Here is an 18,208-nt window from a genome sequence, read left to right on the forward strand (position 1 = left end):
GTAAAATGCGCTGCAGAGCAAAAGTCATACCTGAAACGGTACTGAGGAGAAACACTGATTCAACAAAGGAATTTGCTTGTTTCACAACTGACATTTTATGACATAGGAATTGTGATCATAGCATTTCTCTAACTGTACTTCAAAAAGTTTGAAGAAAGAATAAAAATCTAGCATTTTAAAAGTTGTTTTAGTGGCTGTGACTGGGTGGATGTGAAGAGAAAACGAAAGTGGTTGGTAACCAAGCGCAAATTTTTCTGTATATTTCTACATCCATGCTCTCTCTGTCTTAATTATTCTCCTTTTTTTTTTTAACTCTTAATTTTTAGGCTCTTGATTAGTTTTAGATTAGTCTTTAATCTGTAGAGCAGATTTCTTGTTTGTCAGGTTATTGTYAAAATGAACCTGTGTGGTAATTGAAAGAAAAGTGTAACATGAAAGAGGGTTATGTGAATTGACACGCACATACAGAAATCATGTTCATAAAGACAGAATGTATCAGAGTGGCTTAGTTGTGGAAGAAAGTAGGAATAGAACTGTATTGTATAGTTTTAGTTATGTAAACTCTCTATATAGCTATAGTATGTGTATATAGACACATATATGTATACACATATACGCAATATGGTAATTGTTAGAAAAAGGGAAATGAATGGAAATTAATTTCATGTGCAGCCTTTCTGAGAGGTCCTCGTGCTGTTTAAAGTTTTGAACTTGACTTTTTGTGCAAGGTATTGAGAAATGCAGTTTCTTTTTGTCTTTGAGAAAATGAATGGGTCAGCTCCTTCCACGCTGTCCAGGTGTTCCTATCTTTGAGAGCTTCTTGAAAGCTCTCCAGTTTTATCTCAGCATTCTATTAAAGGCTAGCTCTGATGAGGTAAAAGAGCCATAACAACTCTGGACAGCAATTTATAGCTGTTTGAGTCATCCAACAAATTTAAAAAGATTGGTCTAGTGGTCTCTTGAATGAACTGGTGCCTTGATAATATTTCTGAAAAGAAGTATAAAGTAAGTCTAATGGTGCTGTAGCAAAGACCRTGGATGATAGGCTGTATCAGGCTTTTGGTATTGCAAAGCTATTTGTTTGTAATGGTAAATACACAAAAATGTTTTTCTGAAATACAGAGTATTTTTCTGAATATACAAAATATTTTTTCTTTATTTCAGCTTTTTTTCTGATACTGTTTTGAATGCTATATGATAGGCATATATTAAGGAATTTGCCATCAAAAATACGAATAAGTTAAAATATTTTCTTTACCTTTGAAATTATTTTAAATCAATATTCTGATACAAGTTTAAATTGTAATACATATTTATTATTTTCCTAATATTCTAGTACTGAATAGATTATAATGTCTACATAGCTTTTTGTGTTTTTAAGAAACTATCAGCTAAACTTTAAGGTTGCATCATTTGTGTATTATTGCTGTTATACTGATAATCAAATATGAAATACTCTTCTAAAATATTCTTCGAGAAGTAATTTTGAGAAAATATTATTATTGTTTTGACTTATTAAGCTCYTGTGATAGTTAGTGTTGCATTCCAAATGTAAAGTTTTGACGTAGTTTCATAGCTATTGCCAAAGTTTGAAATTAAGATAAGCTTGCATTTGATGCTTTGCAATATCAAAAAGGTAATATCCACGAGGTAAAGAAACAACTGCTAATAATCTAGATGTAAAAATAAAACTTCTTTTWAAAAAAAAAAWTATTTCAGGGATAGTAGAAAGAGTTAGAACTAGTGTGGTTTTTAATCGTTCAGACAACTGAGCATTTCTGCAAAAGTTTAAACTTCTATTGCTTGTCTTAAATAATGTTTAGGAAAAGGATCATATTTCCTGGAAAGGAAAATGTATATTTTGTATGTTCTGTGTTTCGACGCAAGTTGGTGTTCTGTTCACTGGATGACTGCCTTTTGTATTGGGGACAAAACACTAGCGGGGTGTTGGTTTGCTGACAAGCAGTGGCTTATACGCGGGGTACGAAAATGAGATGTGGTATTTAAAAAATGACTCTTTTCTCCTATTCTAACATTCACTTAATTGTCGATAACTATAATATAAGATTTTAGTACAATTTTAACTATATCACCTCTGGTTGGAGAAGTGTTGCAGCAATCTGCAAATTGCTGAAGGCTGGAAAGGTGTTCTGGAAAAGTGTTAATGCATTTACCCTGTTTCTGGACTCTTCCCTAGATATCTGATATTAGCCACTATCAGAAAGAGCATATCGAGTTGACTGATGGTTGATTTCTGTCTAGTGTGTTTCTTTTTGCATTATAAACTTACATGAGTGCCTTTGTGGTTATTGTTTCCATTTTTCCATACTAAGTAGATAGCTGGCCTTTTTTTCTGTYGCTGAAGTAGAATTTATTTCTCAAAAAAGGCAAAATCTGCAACGATTTTTTTTWAAGTAAATCTGCTAATTAATGTGCAGAATAAATAATTTATTTTTTCAAACAAAATTTTTATCTCATAACATTCTGCCTTGCTGATAGGTAGGATTTTGAGATTTGAATGCAAATGTTACCAGCATTTTCTCTTTAATTCATACTTACTTGTTGTTTTGCTCTGATAGTGCCTTTTTATTTATCTATTTTTTTTTTTTTTTTGTAAGACCAGGTGTCCTTTCTGTCACATGAATGCATCAATCCTAAAAGAAAATGACTGCTAGCAATTAACTCATTCTATAAATAAAACTCCTTTGTTTGAGTTCTTGGACTTAAGAATAGCTTTTATTTTCAAATGAAATAGTCACTGCAGCCAGAGGTGGTTCTTCAGCAAGAAGGTTGAGATTCATGAGGAAGCTGCTGTCTCGAGTCTCAGTTCTGGCTGCTGCACACGTAGCATACTCGATATAAAATCTCCAAGGGCAAGGATGTGAAAGGAGAGTTTTAACAGTCTGTTGTTCCTTGTTTCACCGTGGTCACGCTTCCCTCAGCACCTATTCAACTGCTGTGGGTTGTTGGGATTTTCAGCCCTCACCTACTGATCCTGGCAGCAAGCTTAACCCCGAGCAGGGCAGGGCGACCAGGACTGTGTGGCGTGGGAYAGAGCTGGGGAAGGACGAGCTGGTTAATACCTCTGTGCTTGCAATAAGGCAGGTTACCTGCATTGGCCTTTGTAATGGTCTGCCTTGTGTTCCTYGGCTTTCATTTGTTTGTTTATTTATTTATTTATTTCTGACTCTGCACCTGGTAATGCCTCTCTTGAAGGTGTTCAGTGATTGCCCTTATAACAAAATGTAAGCTCTTTCTTTTCAGTTTTGKGGCTTTGATCTTAGCTCTACTGATTTTTGCATGCTGTATGACCTGAGATTAATACTGCACTTTGTGGGTGAACCTGAAATATAACAAAAACTTCATGCAGGGCTTTTAATACCCAAATTCTACAGGCAATAATAGAAAAAAAAACAGCTAAAATCCCATGAAATCTTTTTTTTTTTCTTTTTTTTTTCTGGAGTGCTCTATTGTGTACTGTTCCATTATGATTAGTAATATCTCTGAAGTGATATAATAGTTTTATTTTTCATACCTTTCAGAGCATATGGTAAAGTTRCCATTCATTAAACAGCTTTTATACAGTGTATTGTTATAAGTAATTTAAAAGCATAGATATAYGTGGTGAAAGTCTCCTAGCTATTCATTCATCAAAAATCCTTGTGTGCTGCTGTTATTTATGTTATGGATGGAATTTTAATGCTTATTAGGATTAATACCTTAGCGTTATGAAACTTCAGCATATGTGAAGCTCTACAGATTATCTGCTCTTAGCATCTAGGATTTAGAATATGATCCAAATTCTACTAAAAGTCACAATCTTCTTTTAAGGTAACTTCAGCAGTTTCCCATAGTACTTAGAAGTTTGTTTTCATCTTAGTTCCCTGAAAAGCTAGATCAGACATGTATCTTTTGAGTGATACTGTTAAATAAARTTGCATTAGTTTATTTTATTAATACTTTTGTTACATGTGTTTTTCAGGATGTTGAGGAATGGAATATTGCCCGTCTTAATACAATACTGGATGTTGTAGGAGAAGACTGTGGAATTTCTATTGAGGGTGTAAATACCCCATATCTCTACTTTGGCATGTGGAAAACAACATTTGCATGGCACACTGAAGACATGGATCTCTACAGTATTAATTACCTTCATTTTGGGGAGCCGAAGTCATGGCAAGTTTAAATTTTTATAAAAACTCATTTCATTTTGCTGTTTGTTGGATCTGACAAGATCAAGTGTTTGCTGCTAAAGCAAACAATTAAGTAGAATTGCTTCAGACTAATATTCAGTCTTAGTTGAGAATGCTGTGATAAAAGTGATATTTGTTAGTGTAAAACAATCTCAGTAAGACGTTTTTGTTTTAAAGAAAAGGACTAAAATATATATAGGGCCTGTCTGAATTCAATACAAAAAAAAAGTAGTTATGAATTACTGAGAGAAGTTTAATGAGTTGGGAACCCCTCATACTATTTGAGAGGACTCTTCTAAAGTGTGTTTAAAATTGGTCCCTTAGGTTCAATTCATGCAGACATGTGACTAGTCCTTGGAGACTCCTTGCATGCATTATATTAAACATACTGTAGATCAGGCCTGTCCTCTGTCATTGCTCAGCAGTACAAGCAGGAGAGGAGATTTAATATTGAAGKTACGACGTAAGTACGAAGCTTCTGTCCTTTCTCCATAATCTTAAGTTTTTTAGTTGAATAGCCTGCTATTCCTTGGAGAAAAATGTAAAGCAATATTTCACAGATCGTAGTGTACTTATTTATTTGTGGACTTATGTATTCACATATTTGAGAGAAATGTTTTTGTACTGATCATAAAATCTTTTAAAAGATGCTTTAAAAAGACTGTTAAAGCATTAGTAAGATAGTAAGATTAAATAAGATTGGCAGTTCTTATGTCCTGGCAGTTTCTAGTCACCCAAGCTATCTGAAGAATTTTGTAGCTGATATTTCCTTCAGGCATTATTAGATTAGATTAGAATTTATTCTTTTATTTATTTATTTATTTATATATCCTTGCATAAGAAAAGGACCTGTGAAACACTGTATATATTTAAATAGCAAATTAAAAGAAATCACTTTTCACCTTTTGTTATTGTAGAGGTAAATTGGCCAGCTGTGTGTTCTTAGGCAGTCATGTTAGGCTCACCTTTCTGCTTGTATGTTGAATGCCTTGTGTTTAGATAGAGAAAGTAGACATGGTTTCTTGGAGTGATGCAGRTCGATTTTCCATTGATTAATAGTATTTTGTGGAAATATGTGCAGATTAACTAAAATAATAATTTCACCAAAGAAAATACTTTATATTCTTAGAGAGAGGAAACTTGTTTCRAATTAATTTGAAGAAGCTCCAAGTTGATAAATGCTCCTTTAGTTTATGGATATTTGATTACACTTTCAGATAAACAAAGTCATTAACCAGTATCTATTTCATCTTTCGAAGAGACAGTGGTGGGTGCTAATTCCTTTACAAGTCTTTCTTGAACCATGTTGGCCTATAATGTAAATGTGCTGGAGAAAAGGGAAAATATACTCTGTTAAGCCAATAGAAGTATTGCTATTTTAAAACAAACATTCCTAGTGAAAATAACTATTCCTTGTGTTTGCAGCCAATGCAAAAACATTATGAAGTATATATGACTCTATGAAGTTAACTAGTTATTTTTGGGAAATGTAGCACTGAATGAAAGGTTCAGAGAGAGTTAAATTTTGTATTTTTTTTATGCATATACTCTTATAGAGAGAATATTGTAATAATTAATGCTAGTGTAGTTCATTTATCAGTGTATCAAATATTATCACATTAATGTGATGCATTCCTCCACGAGTAGATTAATTGAATCTTAAGATAAAGGTATTCAGATCTTGTCTGCCATCTAAAAATTTTAACTGAGTACTTCCTTAGAGGGTTGAAGAAGCCTGGCATGGTAATACCTTCCTCCCTAATTCTTCTGGTTATCCATGTGTTTCTTCCAGGCAGCAACCTCAGTTTTATGGAGAACAGAGAGAAGCATGGTGGGCAGTATAGGGGGCTGTATATGTTCTGTATTAGGTTGGAAGAGAATCACTTCCTCCCCGAAACCCAGTCTTGCAGACCACAGCTAAAACTGGCTGCTGTGGTAGCATTTATGGTTTGTTGTTTGCTTGTATTTAGGCTTAGGTTAACTTTCATATCTTCTTATTTTCTGTGCAGTTTCACCATCAGCAGTTACGCAAAGAAATTTTTGTTTGTTTCTCCTAATAGTTTGAGGAGTTTTGTTTTGTGTCATAGTGTTGAAATATTGAACTGATCCTGGAAATTAATACGTTGTAGAAAACAGATTTCAGTACGCAATAGCAAAATAATGCTAGATAGCTCATTATGGTATGTGTATTATATCCAAACATAGGATATAGATAATGATTCAGTTTATAGATTTATGAACTCAAAAATCTGAATAAGGCATTTGCATTCAGAAAATATTTCTGAGGGTATTAATTATCTGAAAACAGTGCTTGTTCTTTGTGTTGTTTATCTTACTTGTGTGAAAAATAGTGGTGTTGACAGGAATTTCATGCCTCTTGAAGGATTAGGATGATGTAAATCTGCTTGAAGTATATTAACAATGAGTATGTGAAAGTGCTTATTGAGCAGGCCCGAAACAATTATTTTCATGGCGTTGTAGATATTTGAAATATAGCAGTAATTGGACTCATTTATTCTTATTTTTGTTAGAGAAAAAGAGTAAGGAAGTGTGGAGAATATAATTGAGTATTTTATTTTAGACCGTAATATTTTTTAAATTTTGCTCATTTGTTCACTATTTATGTCTTATGATGGAGATATGAATTMTTTTCTATATAAAGAGTCTGATATGTTTCTTACTGTTAAAAAGTACATAGTGTAAACTTGCAATATAATTCAAGCAGATAATTTTTAGCAGTTTGTGAGGATGTTTTCTGTGACATTCTGGTCTTTTCTGGTCACTTTTTATCTTCTGTGACCTATTGGAAACAGCAAGATATATATTGTGCTAAAAAAACCCAAAACATGTAATGCATTTTGTATATCACAGAATACCTGTGATATACACACAGAATACAGAATACAACCTATCAGTTGTAAAATAAAGCAAGGTATATGCTGCAGAAAGGGGAGAGAGTTCCATCTTTGTGACAATGGCAAGAAAAAAGGGCCAAAKTTTTGGAAAAAGAGAGCTGACCCAAAACCCAGGGAGAACTCGGGGGGAACCAGAGGAGAAGGGCTTCACAGTTTAATGGTTAATTTCAAAGGAGCAGAGCGATGAGAATCCATGATGAAACGTGCAGTAAAGCAGGTGATTTGGGTTCAGGAATTCTCTCTTCTAGAGCAAGTGGATATGGGATCGTGACAAATCCAACCCTCTTGATACTGCCTAAGTATCCTATTGCCTATTGCTAAAAATAGGTAAAGAAAATGGTAAACTGCATTTTAATATGTAGCAGTAAAATACAGAACTTTCACAAGAGGTGAGGAGACATGAAGAGGAGAGTATTAGCTACACTTATTTGTTGGAAGCTATCAGAAAAGTTAGGAATAAGAATACAAGCCCAATAAAAAGGGAGCTATAATCAGAATACAGGTTTATCATCAGTGATGAAATAAAGATTCATCACTGTGCTTGAAACCAGGCGAGCGTTTGGTGRGGAAGCTGCCCATAAAGCAGGAGGGCTTTGAAGGGGATGTGACAATTAGTGGAGAGAGGCAGTGAAAGGGATGTCAGGGGCCGTTCTGAAAGTGGCAATGACAAAAGTACTTCTGAGGAGACTGAAAGCAAAACAGGATTTTCAGTTTTAGAAAGTAGATTGGAAAGAAAAGAGATTTTTTGCAATGAAAGAGGAAATACACTTTTTATGAAATCCATTATTTATTGGGTTTATGTATACTAAATGTATTGGAAAGCAAGCGTTTTTTGTCAGGACTGGCTTTGGGATTCTAAGGTGGTGTCTGGAATTAGAGAGCCCTATCTTGCTGTAACCTGGCGTATGTAAACTGCATGTTGTCAGCTGTAAAACCAATGAGTTACACTTTGAACAAATTGCAGGTTCAGCTTAGCAACATTTTATTGGTTTGAAGCTTTGTAATTTTTAAAAGAGCAATTAACTTTAACTAAAAAAAAAAAAAAGCCTCAGCTGTGGTTCCCCTGTCAAGAAATAACTAACAAGGCTTTAGAGCTCTGTAAAGTATTTAGTGTCAGTCACACGGATCTAGGCTGGATCTGATGGCATTATCCTTCCCCACTGCCTGTGTCCGGCTCGGTAAGAACAGGGCTCCCTGTTTCCCCTCCTCTGCACTGGGATAACAGCAATGGGGCGAATGCAGCGGCTCGCTTGCCCAGTGACCATCCTGCTGTTTGCCTGCGTGTTTTGAGACACCTAAACCTGCGGTTCTCAGCACTGGTAAAGTGCTGAGCAAGCTGTATGTTTTACAAGTAAAACAACTTTTAATACAGCACTATGGGAAGTAAAGGAAAAGCRTGTCAAAAACTCTGCAGTACTGAATAACCAGTTATATGGCCTAAAATGCCAAATGAGTGATGTAACCTTCCAGACCACTTCTGTTATTTGYCAGGCACGCTTTACAAAATGCAGCATTGAAGAGCAGTGTCCATGAAGMCACTGCAAAGGCAGAAAAGATGATACAGACTACTTATTACATGGAATTTTCTTCATGATGCAAGGTGTTTTTTTTTCTCTTCAAGTTTTGTTAATAAACTAATAAATACCAAAACACACACTAAACAAACAGGAATACAAGTGTATCAGTAAATGTTGAGACTTCAGTAGTTTSTTTTGGCTCTTTATTTTGTGTCTTTTTTTTAATCCTTTTTAGTGCTTTTATATCTTTCTGTGGTTCTTATGCATTTCCGTATGTATATTTTGCACTAATGCCCATAATGTGGTTGAGTGAATGATGCAGAATCTATGGACGTTTTGTGCTGAAGAAGCTTCATGCTCACTTAGATCTTCAGGATTTTTTCAAGCAAATGGGGTGTTTCCAGAGAGCTGATACATTTTTCTGAACTCTGACTTTTCTTTTGATTTTTAGTGTTGAATATAGGCAAGTGTARGCTGATTCTTAAGAAGAAGTAAGGGAAAACCCCTTTTACTTCCTTAGAAACAAATTATTGAACATTTTATGAATGCATTTATGAGTTATGTGTGTATAGTTGCAGACTTGGTTTCTATAAAGGTTATACCTCTTACTGGTCTGGAGTTGCAGACTTAGATATAGATGAGATGGAATCAAATCCTTTTCAGTGATGCACAGGCACAAGAAAGGACAAGTGGGAATAATCACAATTTGCAACTAGGGAAATTCCACTTGCATATAGGAAAAAAAAATCCAAGAGATTGGGACAGGTTGTTTAGGAAGACTGCCCATCTACCTTTGGCATTAGGCATACTTTGAGCAGGAGATTGAACTATATCACATTCATAGGACACTTCCAACCTTAAGTTTTTTATTGTTCTGCTAGAGAATTTCAAGCAAAATATCAATACTGAAAGTTCCTTTGCAGGATATATTGGATAATTTTCAAAATACAGGCTGAATCAAATCTTTACTATCTGGTTACCTATAAACTAGAAAGTAAGGTCATTTCAATCTAGTTGCAACCATTTGCGCAGCTGTTTCTTTTTAGTTTCTACTTACACGTTTTTAGCCAAATTTTTCTTCATCTACATACTTAGAAATATAAAACCATTGAAAACACTGTTTGAAAGCAATGAAGAGAAAAAAGGGAGATACTCCCTCTATTCATAAAACAAGTGCAACTACAAAAATGGCAAAAGTACTGTCCCATACTTAGTAAATAACATTGAATTTGTAGGTCAGGAAGAAGATACGTTTTCCCTTGAAGATAATTCTTGGTTTAAGTTATTACTTTTAATAAGGCCAGGCAAGTGATAACAGCCACTTGCATATTGGCATGAAGTTGCCAGTTCTCCTGTATGCTCCTGTATGCTAAGAACTTGCAATATATGTGACCACTTCTGTGTTTTTGAACAGCAGAACRTGTAATAATTTAGAAAAGCAAGTTTTCTGAAGCTAGCAAGCAGTGTGTTGGACAGCCTTGGCTGCTGGGCTCAGGTTTTTGGTGTTTCTGCTGAGACACATGGAATGAACAGATTCCATCACAATTCACCTTTGCAGCATCAGTAGAACTACAAATAGGAAAAATAGCGTAAGAAGGAATCTCTCTTACAGAGAGGAACTTATTTGGCTCTGACACCTAAAACAGAGCCTTGTGGTTCTTGTGGTTAAGGTTCATATAATAATTTTGTGAGGCACAGATCAAAACAAATAAAATTGTAGGAGACTGACTGAATTTTTATACTCCCACATACTGTTCTGATAAAATTGTGTTTTAACTGCTTATCTGTTTGTTTTCTTTAATATATTTTGTTTTRTAAGCTGAAATTCTTACATTTTTCTATTTATTCATAACTCCAAAATAAATTTTATTAAGATTTAAATTAATTTATTACTAATTTTAAATGCTTTGTGGTACAAAATGTCCTGTTTCAGTTGAACTTCATTACCTGCTCTATCTTTTCTGTATTGTGGGCAAATCAAATTATATTCACTGTTTCTTGTCTTCTGCTCCAGGTATTAGAGGGACATAAGGCAAAGAAATGTGGAAGTCAGTCTAGTACCTGAGTTCATAGAATTTTGTGCTGATCCATGTAATACTTGCAAGAAATCCATTTTTCTAGTTAACTTGATGTATTTTTTTATGACAAATATTTCCTGTTCTTGGAAACTGGGGATTTGTCATCTCATGGTTCATTTTCTCAGAGATTTTTATGGCCTACATTCTCCACCTTCAAAGTGAAGACAAAGGGTCTTTGAAAAAAAGAAAAAAACCCATTCTAGTGATTTTTCTACATGTGTACTTAAGATGTTACAAGGTTTGCCCAGGCCTTGTACTGTTGCTGGCTCCTTGCTAAAGTGAGACAGTTACACTGTGTTTCGGAGAGGAGATTTAAGGATGGTAAGGTGTTGCTTCCAAATTTACTTTTCTAGCTATTAAWGTAAATTTCACTTTCTAGGAAACTGTGCACACTAAATGAAAAATGATGGTTCATTGTGRGAGGATGCCGTGGGTGTTAAACAGCGACACGTGGGGACCTGTGCGCTTCCAGGGATTTGGCTTTTGGCATTTGCAGCAAGCGACGCTGTTGACCTTTTCCTTCAGTTTCCTTGAGTCAGGACTATGATTTAGTTTCCTTCTTAAATGTTTCTAAATTCCAGTCTTTATGTTGAAATGAACTTAGAAATAGAAGTGTTTTTTTGTATAAGCAATAAGATGGACTCTGCTAACAGGACACTTGAGTAAAAGTTTGTGTAGGAGAGGCTGAAACCTTTGAAATGCTGATGCTGTTAAAACAGCATTAGTAGGAATGTTTCCTAATGCCTTCTGATTTTTTTTGTTAAATACCACTCAATGGCAAATGCTCAGTAGCCAGAGCCAAGATGCAGTCATGCTTTTCTGCTTAATTAAAGACAAAATAGAGAAATACATAAGATTCCCACCAGGTCTGCACTATGACTTAATGAAAAATGAAAGTCATACTTCTGATGCAGACAGGAAGTCAGGCAAGAGGCTGTATTTCACTTTAGCTGTAGAAGCAGAATATGTAAGTTTTTATTATTATATATAAAACACTAGTTTCAGGAAGTGTGGTACCACTACACTGTATTTCCTTTTTTAAGATAAGTATTACCATATTACTGTCTTAAAAATAAGGCAATATAGTTTTTAAAGGACTTGGCAGCTCCATCCTGCATTTTTATTTAATTTTATTTTTTTTGATGACATCTTTTTAAGAACTTCTGGTAGCTTCTTCTATTATTTTTATTTTTATTTCTGTTCTTATAAGCATTGTAATTGGCAGATAGGAGATAGTGCTCTTTTCTGTCTTATTTTATGGTAAGTTACTAAGAAGGCATAGCACAGAACAAAAGTGGGAATAGATTAAATAATATACTTATTATGAACTGAGAAGCAAATGCAGATAACCTGGTGTGTTTTTCATGAAAGCTTTGCACTGACTCAGCAAAGAGATTTAGGGTCCTAAACTGTGCTTGACTTTTTGGGGTTATGTTCCACAAGAAGGTTCCAGAGCCCTGGCACAGGCTGCCCAGGGAGRTTGTGGAGCCTCCTTCTCTGGAGGTCTTCCCAACCCGCCTGGATGACGCCTGGTGCTCTGTATGTCCCTGCTTGAGCTGGGTGATTGCACTAGATGATCTCTAGAGGTCCCTTCCAACCTTGATGGTTCTTTGAGAGAAGTTCATAGTCATGAACCAAGCGGTGCAGTTCTGCATAGTGTGGATGCGTGAAGGGAGGTGCCTCGAAGAGGCTGCGTTGCAGGCAAGGTGCTGCATAGAAAGCGGGAGAACTTGGCCAGGAAGCATCTCTGAAAAGAGGGAAATGTTTGAGGTCTTGGGGCTGAAATGTCTCACCTGGAGCTGTGGGAACTGGAATTCAGATTCAGAAATGCTTTTGGAAATCTTAGCACTGGTGCTTGCAAGTTGCTCGCTTGTTTAAAGAAGAGTAGATGAGGCTTTCCCTCTTTTGTAAAACTGCTTATTATTTAGAATCAAAAAAAAAAAAAAAGAGTATTATTTCACTTATTTATCTCATGAGTTGACACCCTACCTCCTAACAGTGTCCCCTAATTTTTGGATTATGGGGTTATACTCTTCCTGTAACCTGTTGGAGCTTAGTTGTTTCATAGTGTGAGATTCATGGAAGTAAAGAATGGTTATGAAAGAGAAAGTTGTTTGTAAAGAGGAAGAGAGGAGTCTGGAATTGCAATGTCTGCTACGTGGAAGTAGTGATTTCCATTAGCTGATGACTAGGTAAGTGGTTAGACGTTAAGGCTCTTCTAGAGAATAGAATCAGGATCTCCAGAGAATTTACTGCTTATCCATGCACCCTGCTAGTGTGGGGGGAAAAGAGCATTAGAGAATCCTCCCCCCTCTAAAAAAATGGCTTTTCTGAAGCTCTTTTGGTGTGTGTATTTGTGTGTATTTTGGAGGCATTACTGGGCCTTCTCAAAGGTTCAGATTGAGAAATGAAGCAGTGCTTGAATTTACTTATGTTAATATCACAATCAGGAAAAGTAGTAGTGTCACAAATACACAGTCCCAMACTATATGCATTGATTTAACATGTAACTGAACTGAAAATTGGTTTCTGAAATTGAAAAGCTTGACTTCTTGAGCACTTGCAGGATGCAGCTGTGGGAAAGAGATGAAAATTATTAAATTGAAGAATTTTCTTTAAAACTCCGCTAAGGTAATAATTTTTCACATCCTGTTTTTTTCACTTGGAATTATGTTAATATAGTAATATTCTGAACAAAACTTATTTTGCTACTTCTTCCCTGCCATTTTGTAAGTCTCATTTTAAATTCAAGAAGAAATTAACCTTTTTAATTTCCTTTTTAGATGTCTGTGGGCTTTGAACAGTTTTTCTTTTCATGTCCTACGTTCATTTTCTAAAGATTAATGGTTATACTACACCTTATTAAAAGGGGAGGGGAAAAAGTGTTAAGGTAGTGAAAAATATGCAAAAAACCCATAGGTGTTACAGTTAATAATAGTCACACATTGCTGTTGTTTCAAAACATATGTTGTCAGCTCTGACAGGTATGCATGCATAAGCCCAGTTTTATTATTCTGTGTTGCCCGATGTCCCTGCAACAATCTCCTGAATGAAAATATGAAAAAGTAGATATTGCTGTAGAGATATGATGACATTAAAGGTTTGCCTTGTGCCTTCTGAATATTCTATTAGTTATCGCCACCTATGAAGGCTGCCATTTTAATTCACACTGTTTTTTGAGTTACACAGTTTCTTCTGTGGGTCACATGCTTTTTATGAGTATCTTTAWGTGAGGGATTAAGGATCCCCTAATTGAAGAAAAAGAAGTGTTTTTTTTGTGGTGTATTGCTGTGTTTATTCTTCTCAATGTAATGCCCAAAYATTCTTAATGAAGCTCAGATATCTATACTCATTTCCATTGACCATGAGTATTTTTTTTTCCCTGTACCAGATTTTATTTGTGAAGTAAAATTATTCTATTTTTACTGTAGTGGAATAGCAGTTGTTATACAGAGAGACAAAAATAAATTTACTGTCATAGAGGAGAAAGAAAACAACATGAAGGCAGCAGTAAATCAAAGGTTATTAGGGTTCTACTTYTGACTATAAAGTCAATAGTGACCAAAGTAGTAAAGAAAATTATTAAGCAGCTATTCCAGCCAGGTTCCCCATAGAGTCTTCTGTATCATAGTCTCTACTGGATTTGTTGTCAATTATTGTATTTTTGAGGTAAAGACATGACTGAGTGGACATAGGGACTAGACTTCTGCATCCTCCAGGGGGTTGAAGACTATAGATAGAACAGTGAGTTTATATTGCTGCTACTTAATGGGTAAACAGTGGATGTTATTCCCTAAGACTGAGATTTTATCAAAAAACAAAGCAGCCCAAAAATCTGTCTTCTTACTTAAAGTAAACCGAAATATCATATAAAGTATTCAACCCTGATAATGTAGTGGAAATATTAGGTGTATCTCTGTTTGTGAGACAAAAAATCTTGACTCGCACATAATATTTATTATTACTTRTTCATAGTGATCTCTTGCCTATAACCCTGTGTTGCTGCATTATTGTGTGTTTCAGAGCAGATGCCCTCAAGAATATTTTCATAATACTTACCTGCTGTATCTACCGTGTGTGGTAGGATGCTAGTGGTGAACAGTGATGGACTCAGTTTTAATCAGACATCTGCCCGTTCAAGAGTGTATGCAGATAATGTCTTCCTGAACGAATAAACTTAAAAGCTACTTGGCATCAGCAGTTATACTGTTATTTCTTTCTCTTCTTGCATTTTTCTGTTTTGTTTCTAAGAAACATTCTCCTTGCCTCCTACTGATTYAGTATTTAACACCCTCTACATTGACATGGCAGGATACGGTCTAAGATTTGAGAAATCAAATAGTAGTGGCTCTTTGGTAGTGTAGCTAGRTGAGGTTGGACACAAGCTTCATAGAAGCTGTAACACTGCAGATGCAGGTGGGGATCAGCAAAGGGAAGATTTGTAGGTGTTTTAAGCCTTTTCAGGAGTCCTGTACTCCTTGAGCCCTTTCCATCGTTTCATTGGCCTACATCTGAGTTAGGCCTTGCGTGTTTTGTCTTCTATGCTATAGATTAAGGATGTGATAAGATTCATGGTAGTACAATTTAACTGATATCCAAGGTATTAGAAAGCTCAGTTTTCTAATGGATTGTGTTTGGGGCCAGGGAATGTCATTAGCCAATATGGAGAGTTTCCTGATGTGTGGGACTACGCTGAGGTTCTTTTCTTGGTCACTTAGCAGTGAAAACAAGACACCATTGGGAAGAAGCAAAAGATCGTGGGGGAGAGGGTATCACCAGAGAAAAAGAGTGGTGAAAAGAATTAACYTGCTTTTAATGAATTATTGCTTGACGGATTTTATATTTGCTAAATAAGTGGGTACAGCCTAGTTAAATTGAATGTCTTATCTTTATAGGTAATATATCTTGGGTATCAATTGTCAAATTTTGTATTTTAAGGTGTCCTGTGGTTTTTTAATGTACCTACATGCCCATGTGTACAGGTGGAAACATGTGACCACATAGTATCATGAAAATGTAATAAATTCACTGAGCAACTTCTTAGAAATATCCCAGCCTAATCAGAGACATGAGAAGCAAAGAAAGGTCTAATTAGAGTTTTTTGCTAGATGCACACACTGTGTCTTTTGGTTGTGCTTTATGGAGTTGTGTAATTTAGAGACATAGGACAATGCACAGTGCTATACACAGCAATTTGCACTGGGCTGTGAAGGATGCAAACGTGTCTTACATTACTGCATAGACACTGATGCCAGTGTAATACACAGTAGAGGACAGACGTATAAACAGTTCAGAAAGACAAATGGAGAGAAACAATTCATTTTGGAGAGAKAATGAAGTTCTGATTAGAACCGAAACGGCGAGTGGAGTCAGTCTGAAATTCTCCTTTTGTTTAATATCATTTGGGTCGTCAGTGAGCTGGGGCATGGTGGCAGCTGTTGTGCTGGGAGCACTGTCTTCTGGGATGCACAAATCTTGCTTCTGTGCTGCAGTTCCTCTGTGAYACAGGCAGTGTTGGGGTGAGGGGGACACATCTCTGAGCACACATGCACGAAGGGAGAGGTGGTTTTCACTTGTGCTAAACCAAAGGGCCTGCACTTGGCTTAGTCAAACCCTAAGTGTTCACGAGTTAACAAGGGAGATCAATGAAATCCGTGTTGGTGGAACAGTAAAAAAGCTGAATGTTGGCTTGCTTTGAACTGCATGGTACTGCCAAATATGCATTTTTCTCCTTTTTTGAACCATATTGTTAAAGATTCAGTCCAAATCTATTACAATATTAAACTCAAATGGAAGGTAATTGTATCATGTTTAAGCTTTTGGAGTTGATTAGAACAGGACTAATTAATGTATATAATAAGTGAATGAAGCACAATAAATATGTGAATATCAAAGTTGAAATTAATCTTTTAMGTTCTGTGTATATTCGGAAAAACAATAAAATTTCATCTTTTCTATAATCTAATATTTTCTAGTTGTAGTAAATATTAAAAGTGAGGATTCTGGTTCTGTTACAATTCTTACTGATTTGTTGTAAACAGGTTATGAAATCTTCTAAGAGTAATTTATTGTGAAAGTAGAGTGTTTCCGAGGACTGTGTCATTATTGAATATAAAGAAATTATGTTTCTTGGTGTTAAAAATGATCTAGTTGTATTGATTTGCAATTTACTAACTGTCTTATTCCTAAGCATTGACTGTAAAGGAAAAAAAAARGTTTATTTAGTGATCACATTTTTCTGTTGAGCTCTTGTGAAGCATGGTAAGATTCATAGAAATTAATCCCGTATGAATTGGATTTTATTCTATTGTACGGGTTTCTGCTTCACTTGGAAAATAAAAATACCTGCATCTCCTTTTAACTGAAATAATGGTAAGTGGTGTAATCCAGTAAAACATTGTCTCAAGGCATGATTTTGCATAGTGAGTACAACATTCCTGAACTGTATAGTGTTTAAGCTAGAAATAAGCTACAAAGCTTCTCAAATACAACAAAATTAAGTTTTCCTGCATACTGCACCTTTATTTAATGTTGCTGGTTCTATATTTTTAAGCATTTAGCTATTTGAAACTATGGCTTCTCTAGTAATCATGTTGATAAACACTGTCTTTTTYTGTGTGTGAATTTTAGGTATGCTATTCCTCCAGAACATGGGAGACGTCTTGAACGACTAGCTCAAGGTAGTATCTTCAGTATTTCATTATTTAAGGTGTTTTAAGGACAACCCTCCAGCAACGTGAAAATCCTAGTCCTTGACTTGCCAGCTGTGTTTTATTCTTTCCTAACACTGTGCAACTTTTATTTGCCTCTGGTGTGTGCAATTGCCTCTAGTGTTTTCAAAGCAGGAACATTGCTTGGCACTCTGGGGAATATTTCAGGAACCATTGTGTTTTTTAGTATTTAGCTTTGTACTGGCCCATTTAGTTTGGTTAAGCATATGAAAAGACAGCTTAACAGTGTGCTGTTTTTGTTTATTAGAATATTATTGATGATATAGTCCCYTCTGTCCCCTTTCTTCTGCCTCTTAGATAGTTCCTTGTCCCCTGTAACTTTTCAATCTTACAGTTTTAGCCAAATGGGGGAGAGGCTCCTTTGTGAAGGAGCAGAAGACAGTGCTGTGGGGAAGAGATTTAAGGCCCAAGTATTATTTATCTGTAGGAAAATAATGCCTGATCTTACATAGTAATTTGATTTATTTTAAGCTGTACTAAGCTCCCTTTCTCATTCCAAATGAAGAGTGCTGATTATGAGTACAAGAACAATTAGATGCTTTGCTTGCTGTGACAGCACACATTTAGTGGCTTGCTATTAACCATATTATATAACAACTACTCTTTAAAGTTTGTAACTAGGTATCATAAATGGGGACTAAATTCTGAAAATATTTTTGTATTTTCTTTTCAGACCCATTTGTGTGCATTTATAAAGGCAGGGTTGTTATTCTGAGCTATTTTTAAGCAGTTTACTGCACACACTGTGTTACAAAGGGCACACTGTTGTGCTTC

At 35.5% G+C, this 18,208-nt stretch overlaps 1 protein-coding gene across 3 annotated transcripts in view; it reads left to right on the forward strand.

Moving 5' to 3' along the window:
* Nucleotides 1–18,208, forward strand: part of KDM4C (lysine demethylase 4C) — a 236,967-nt gene that overhangs the window by 26,171 nt on the left and 192,588 nt on the right. For all 3 annotated transcript variants that reach the window (XM_026039705.1, XM_026039704.1, XM_026039706.1), the window contains exons 5-6: nucleotides 3,983–4,176; nucleotides 17,334–17,383. In XM_026039705.1, coding sequence (XP_025895490.1) covers nucleotides 3,983–4,176; nucleotides 17,334–17,383 — 244 coding nt within the window. The remainder of the gene's footprint in view (nucleotides 1–3,982; nucleotides 4,177–17,333; nucleotides 17,384–18,208) is intronic.

Source organism: Nothoprocta perdicaria, unplaced genomic scaffold, assembly GCF_003342845.1.
Source record: "Nothoprocta perdicaria isolate Ctin4 unplaced genomic scaffold, notPer1 scaffold_238, whole genome shotgun sequence".
Taxonomy (NCBI): domain Eukaryota; kingdom Metazoa; phylum Chordata; class Aves; order Tinamiformes; family Tinamidae; genus Nothoprocta; species Nothoprocta perdicaria.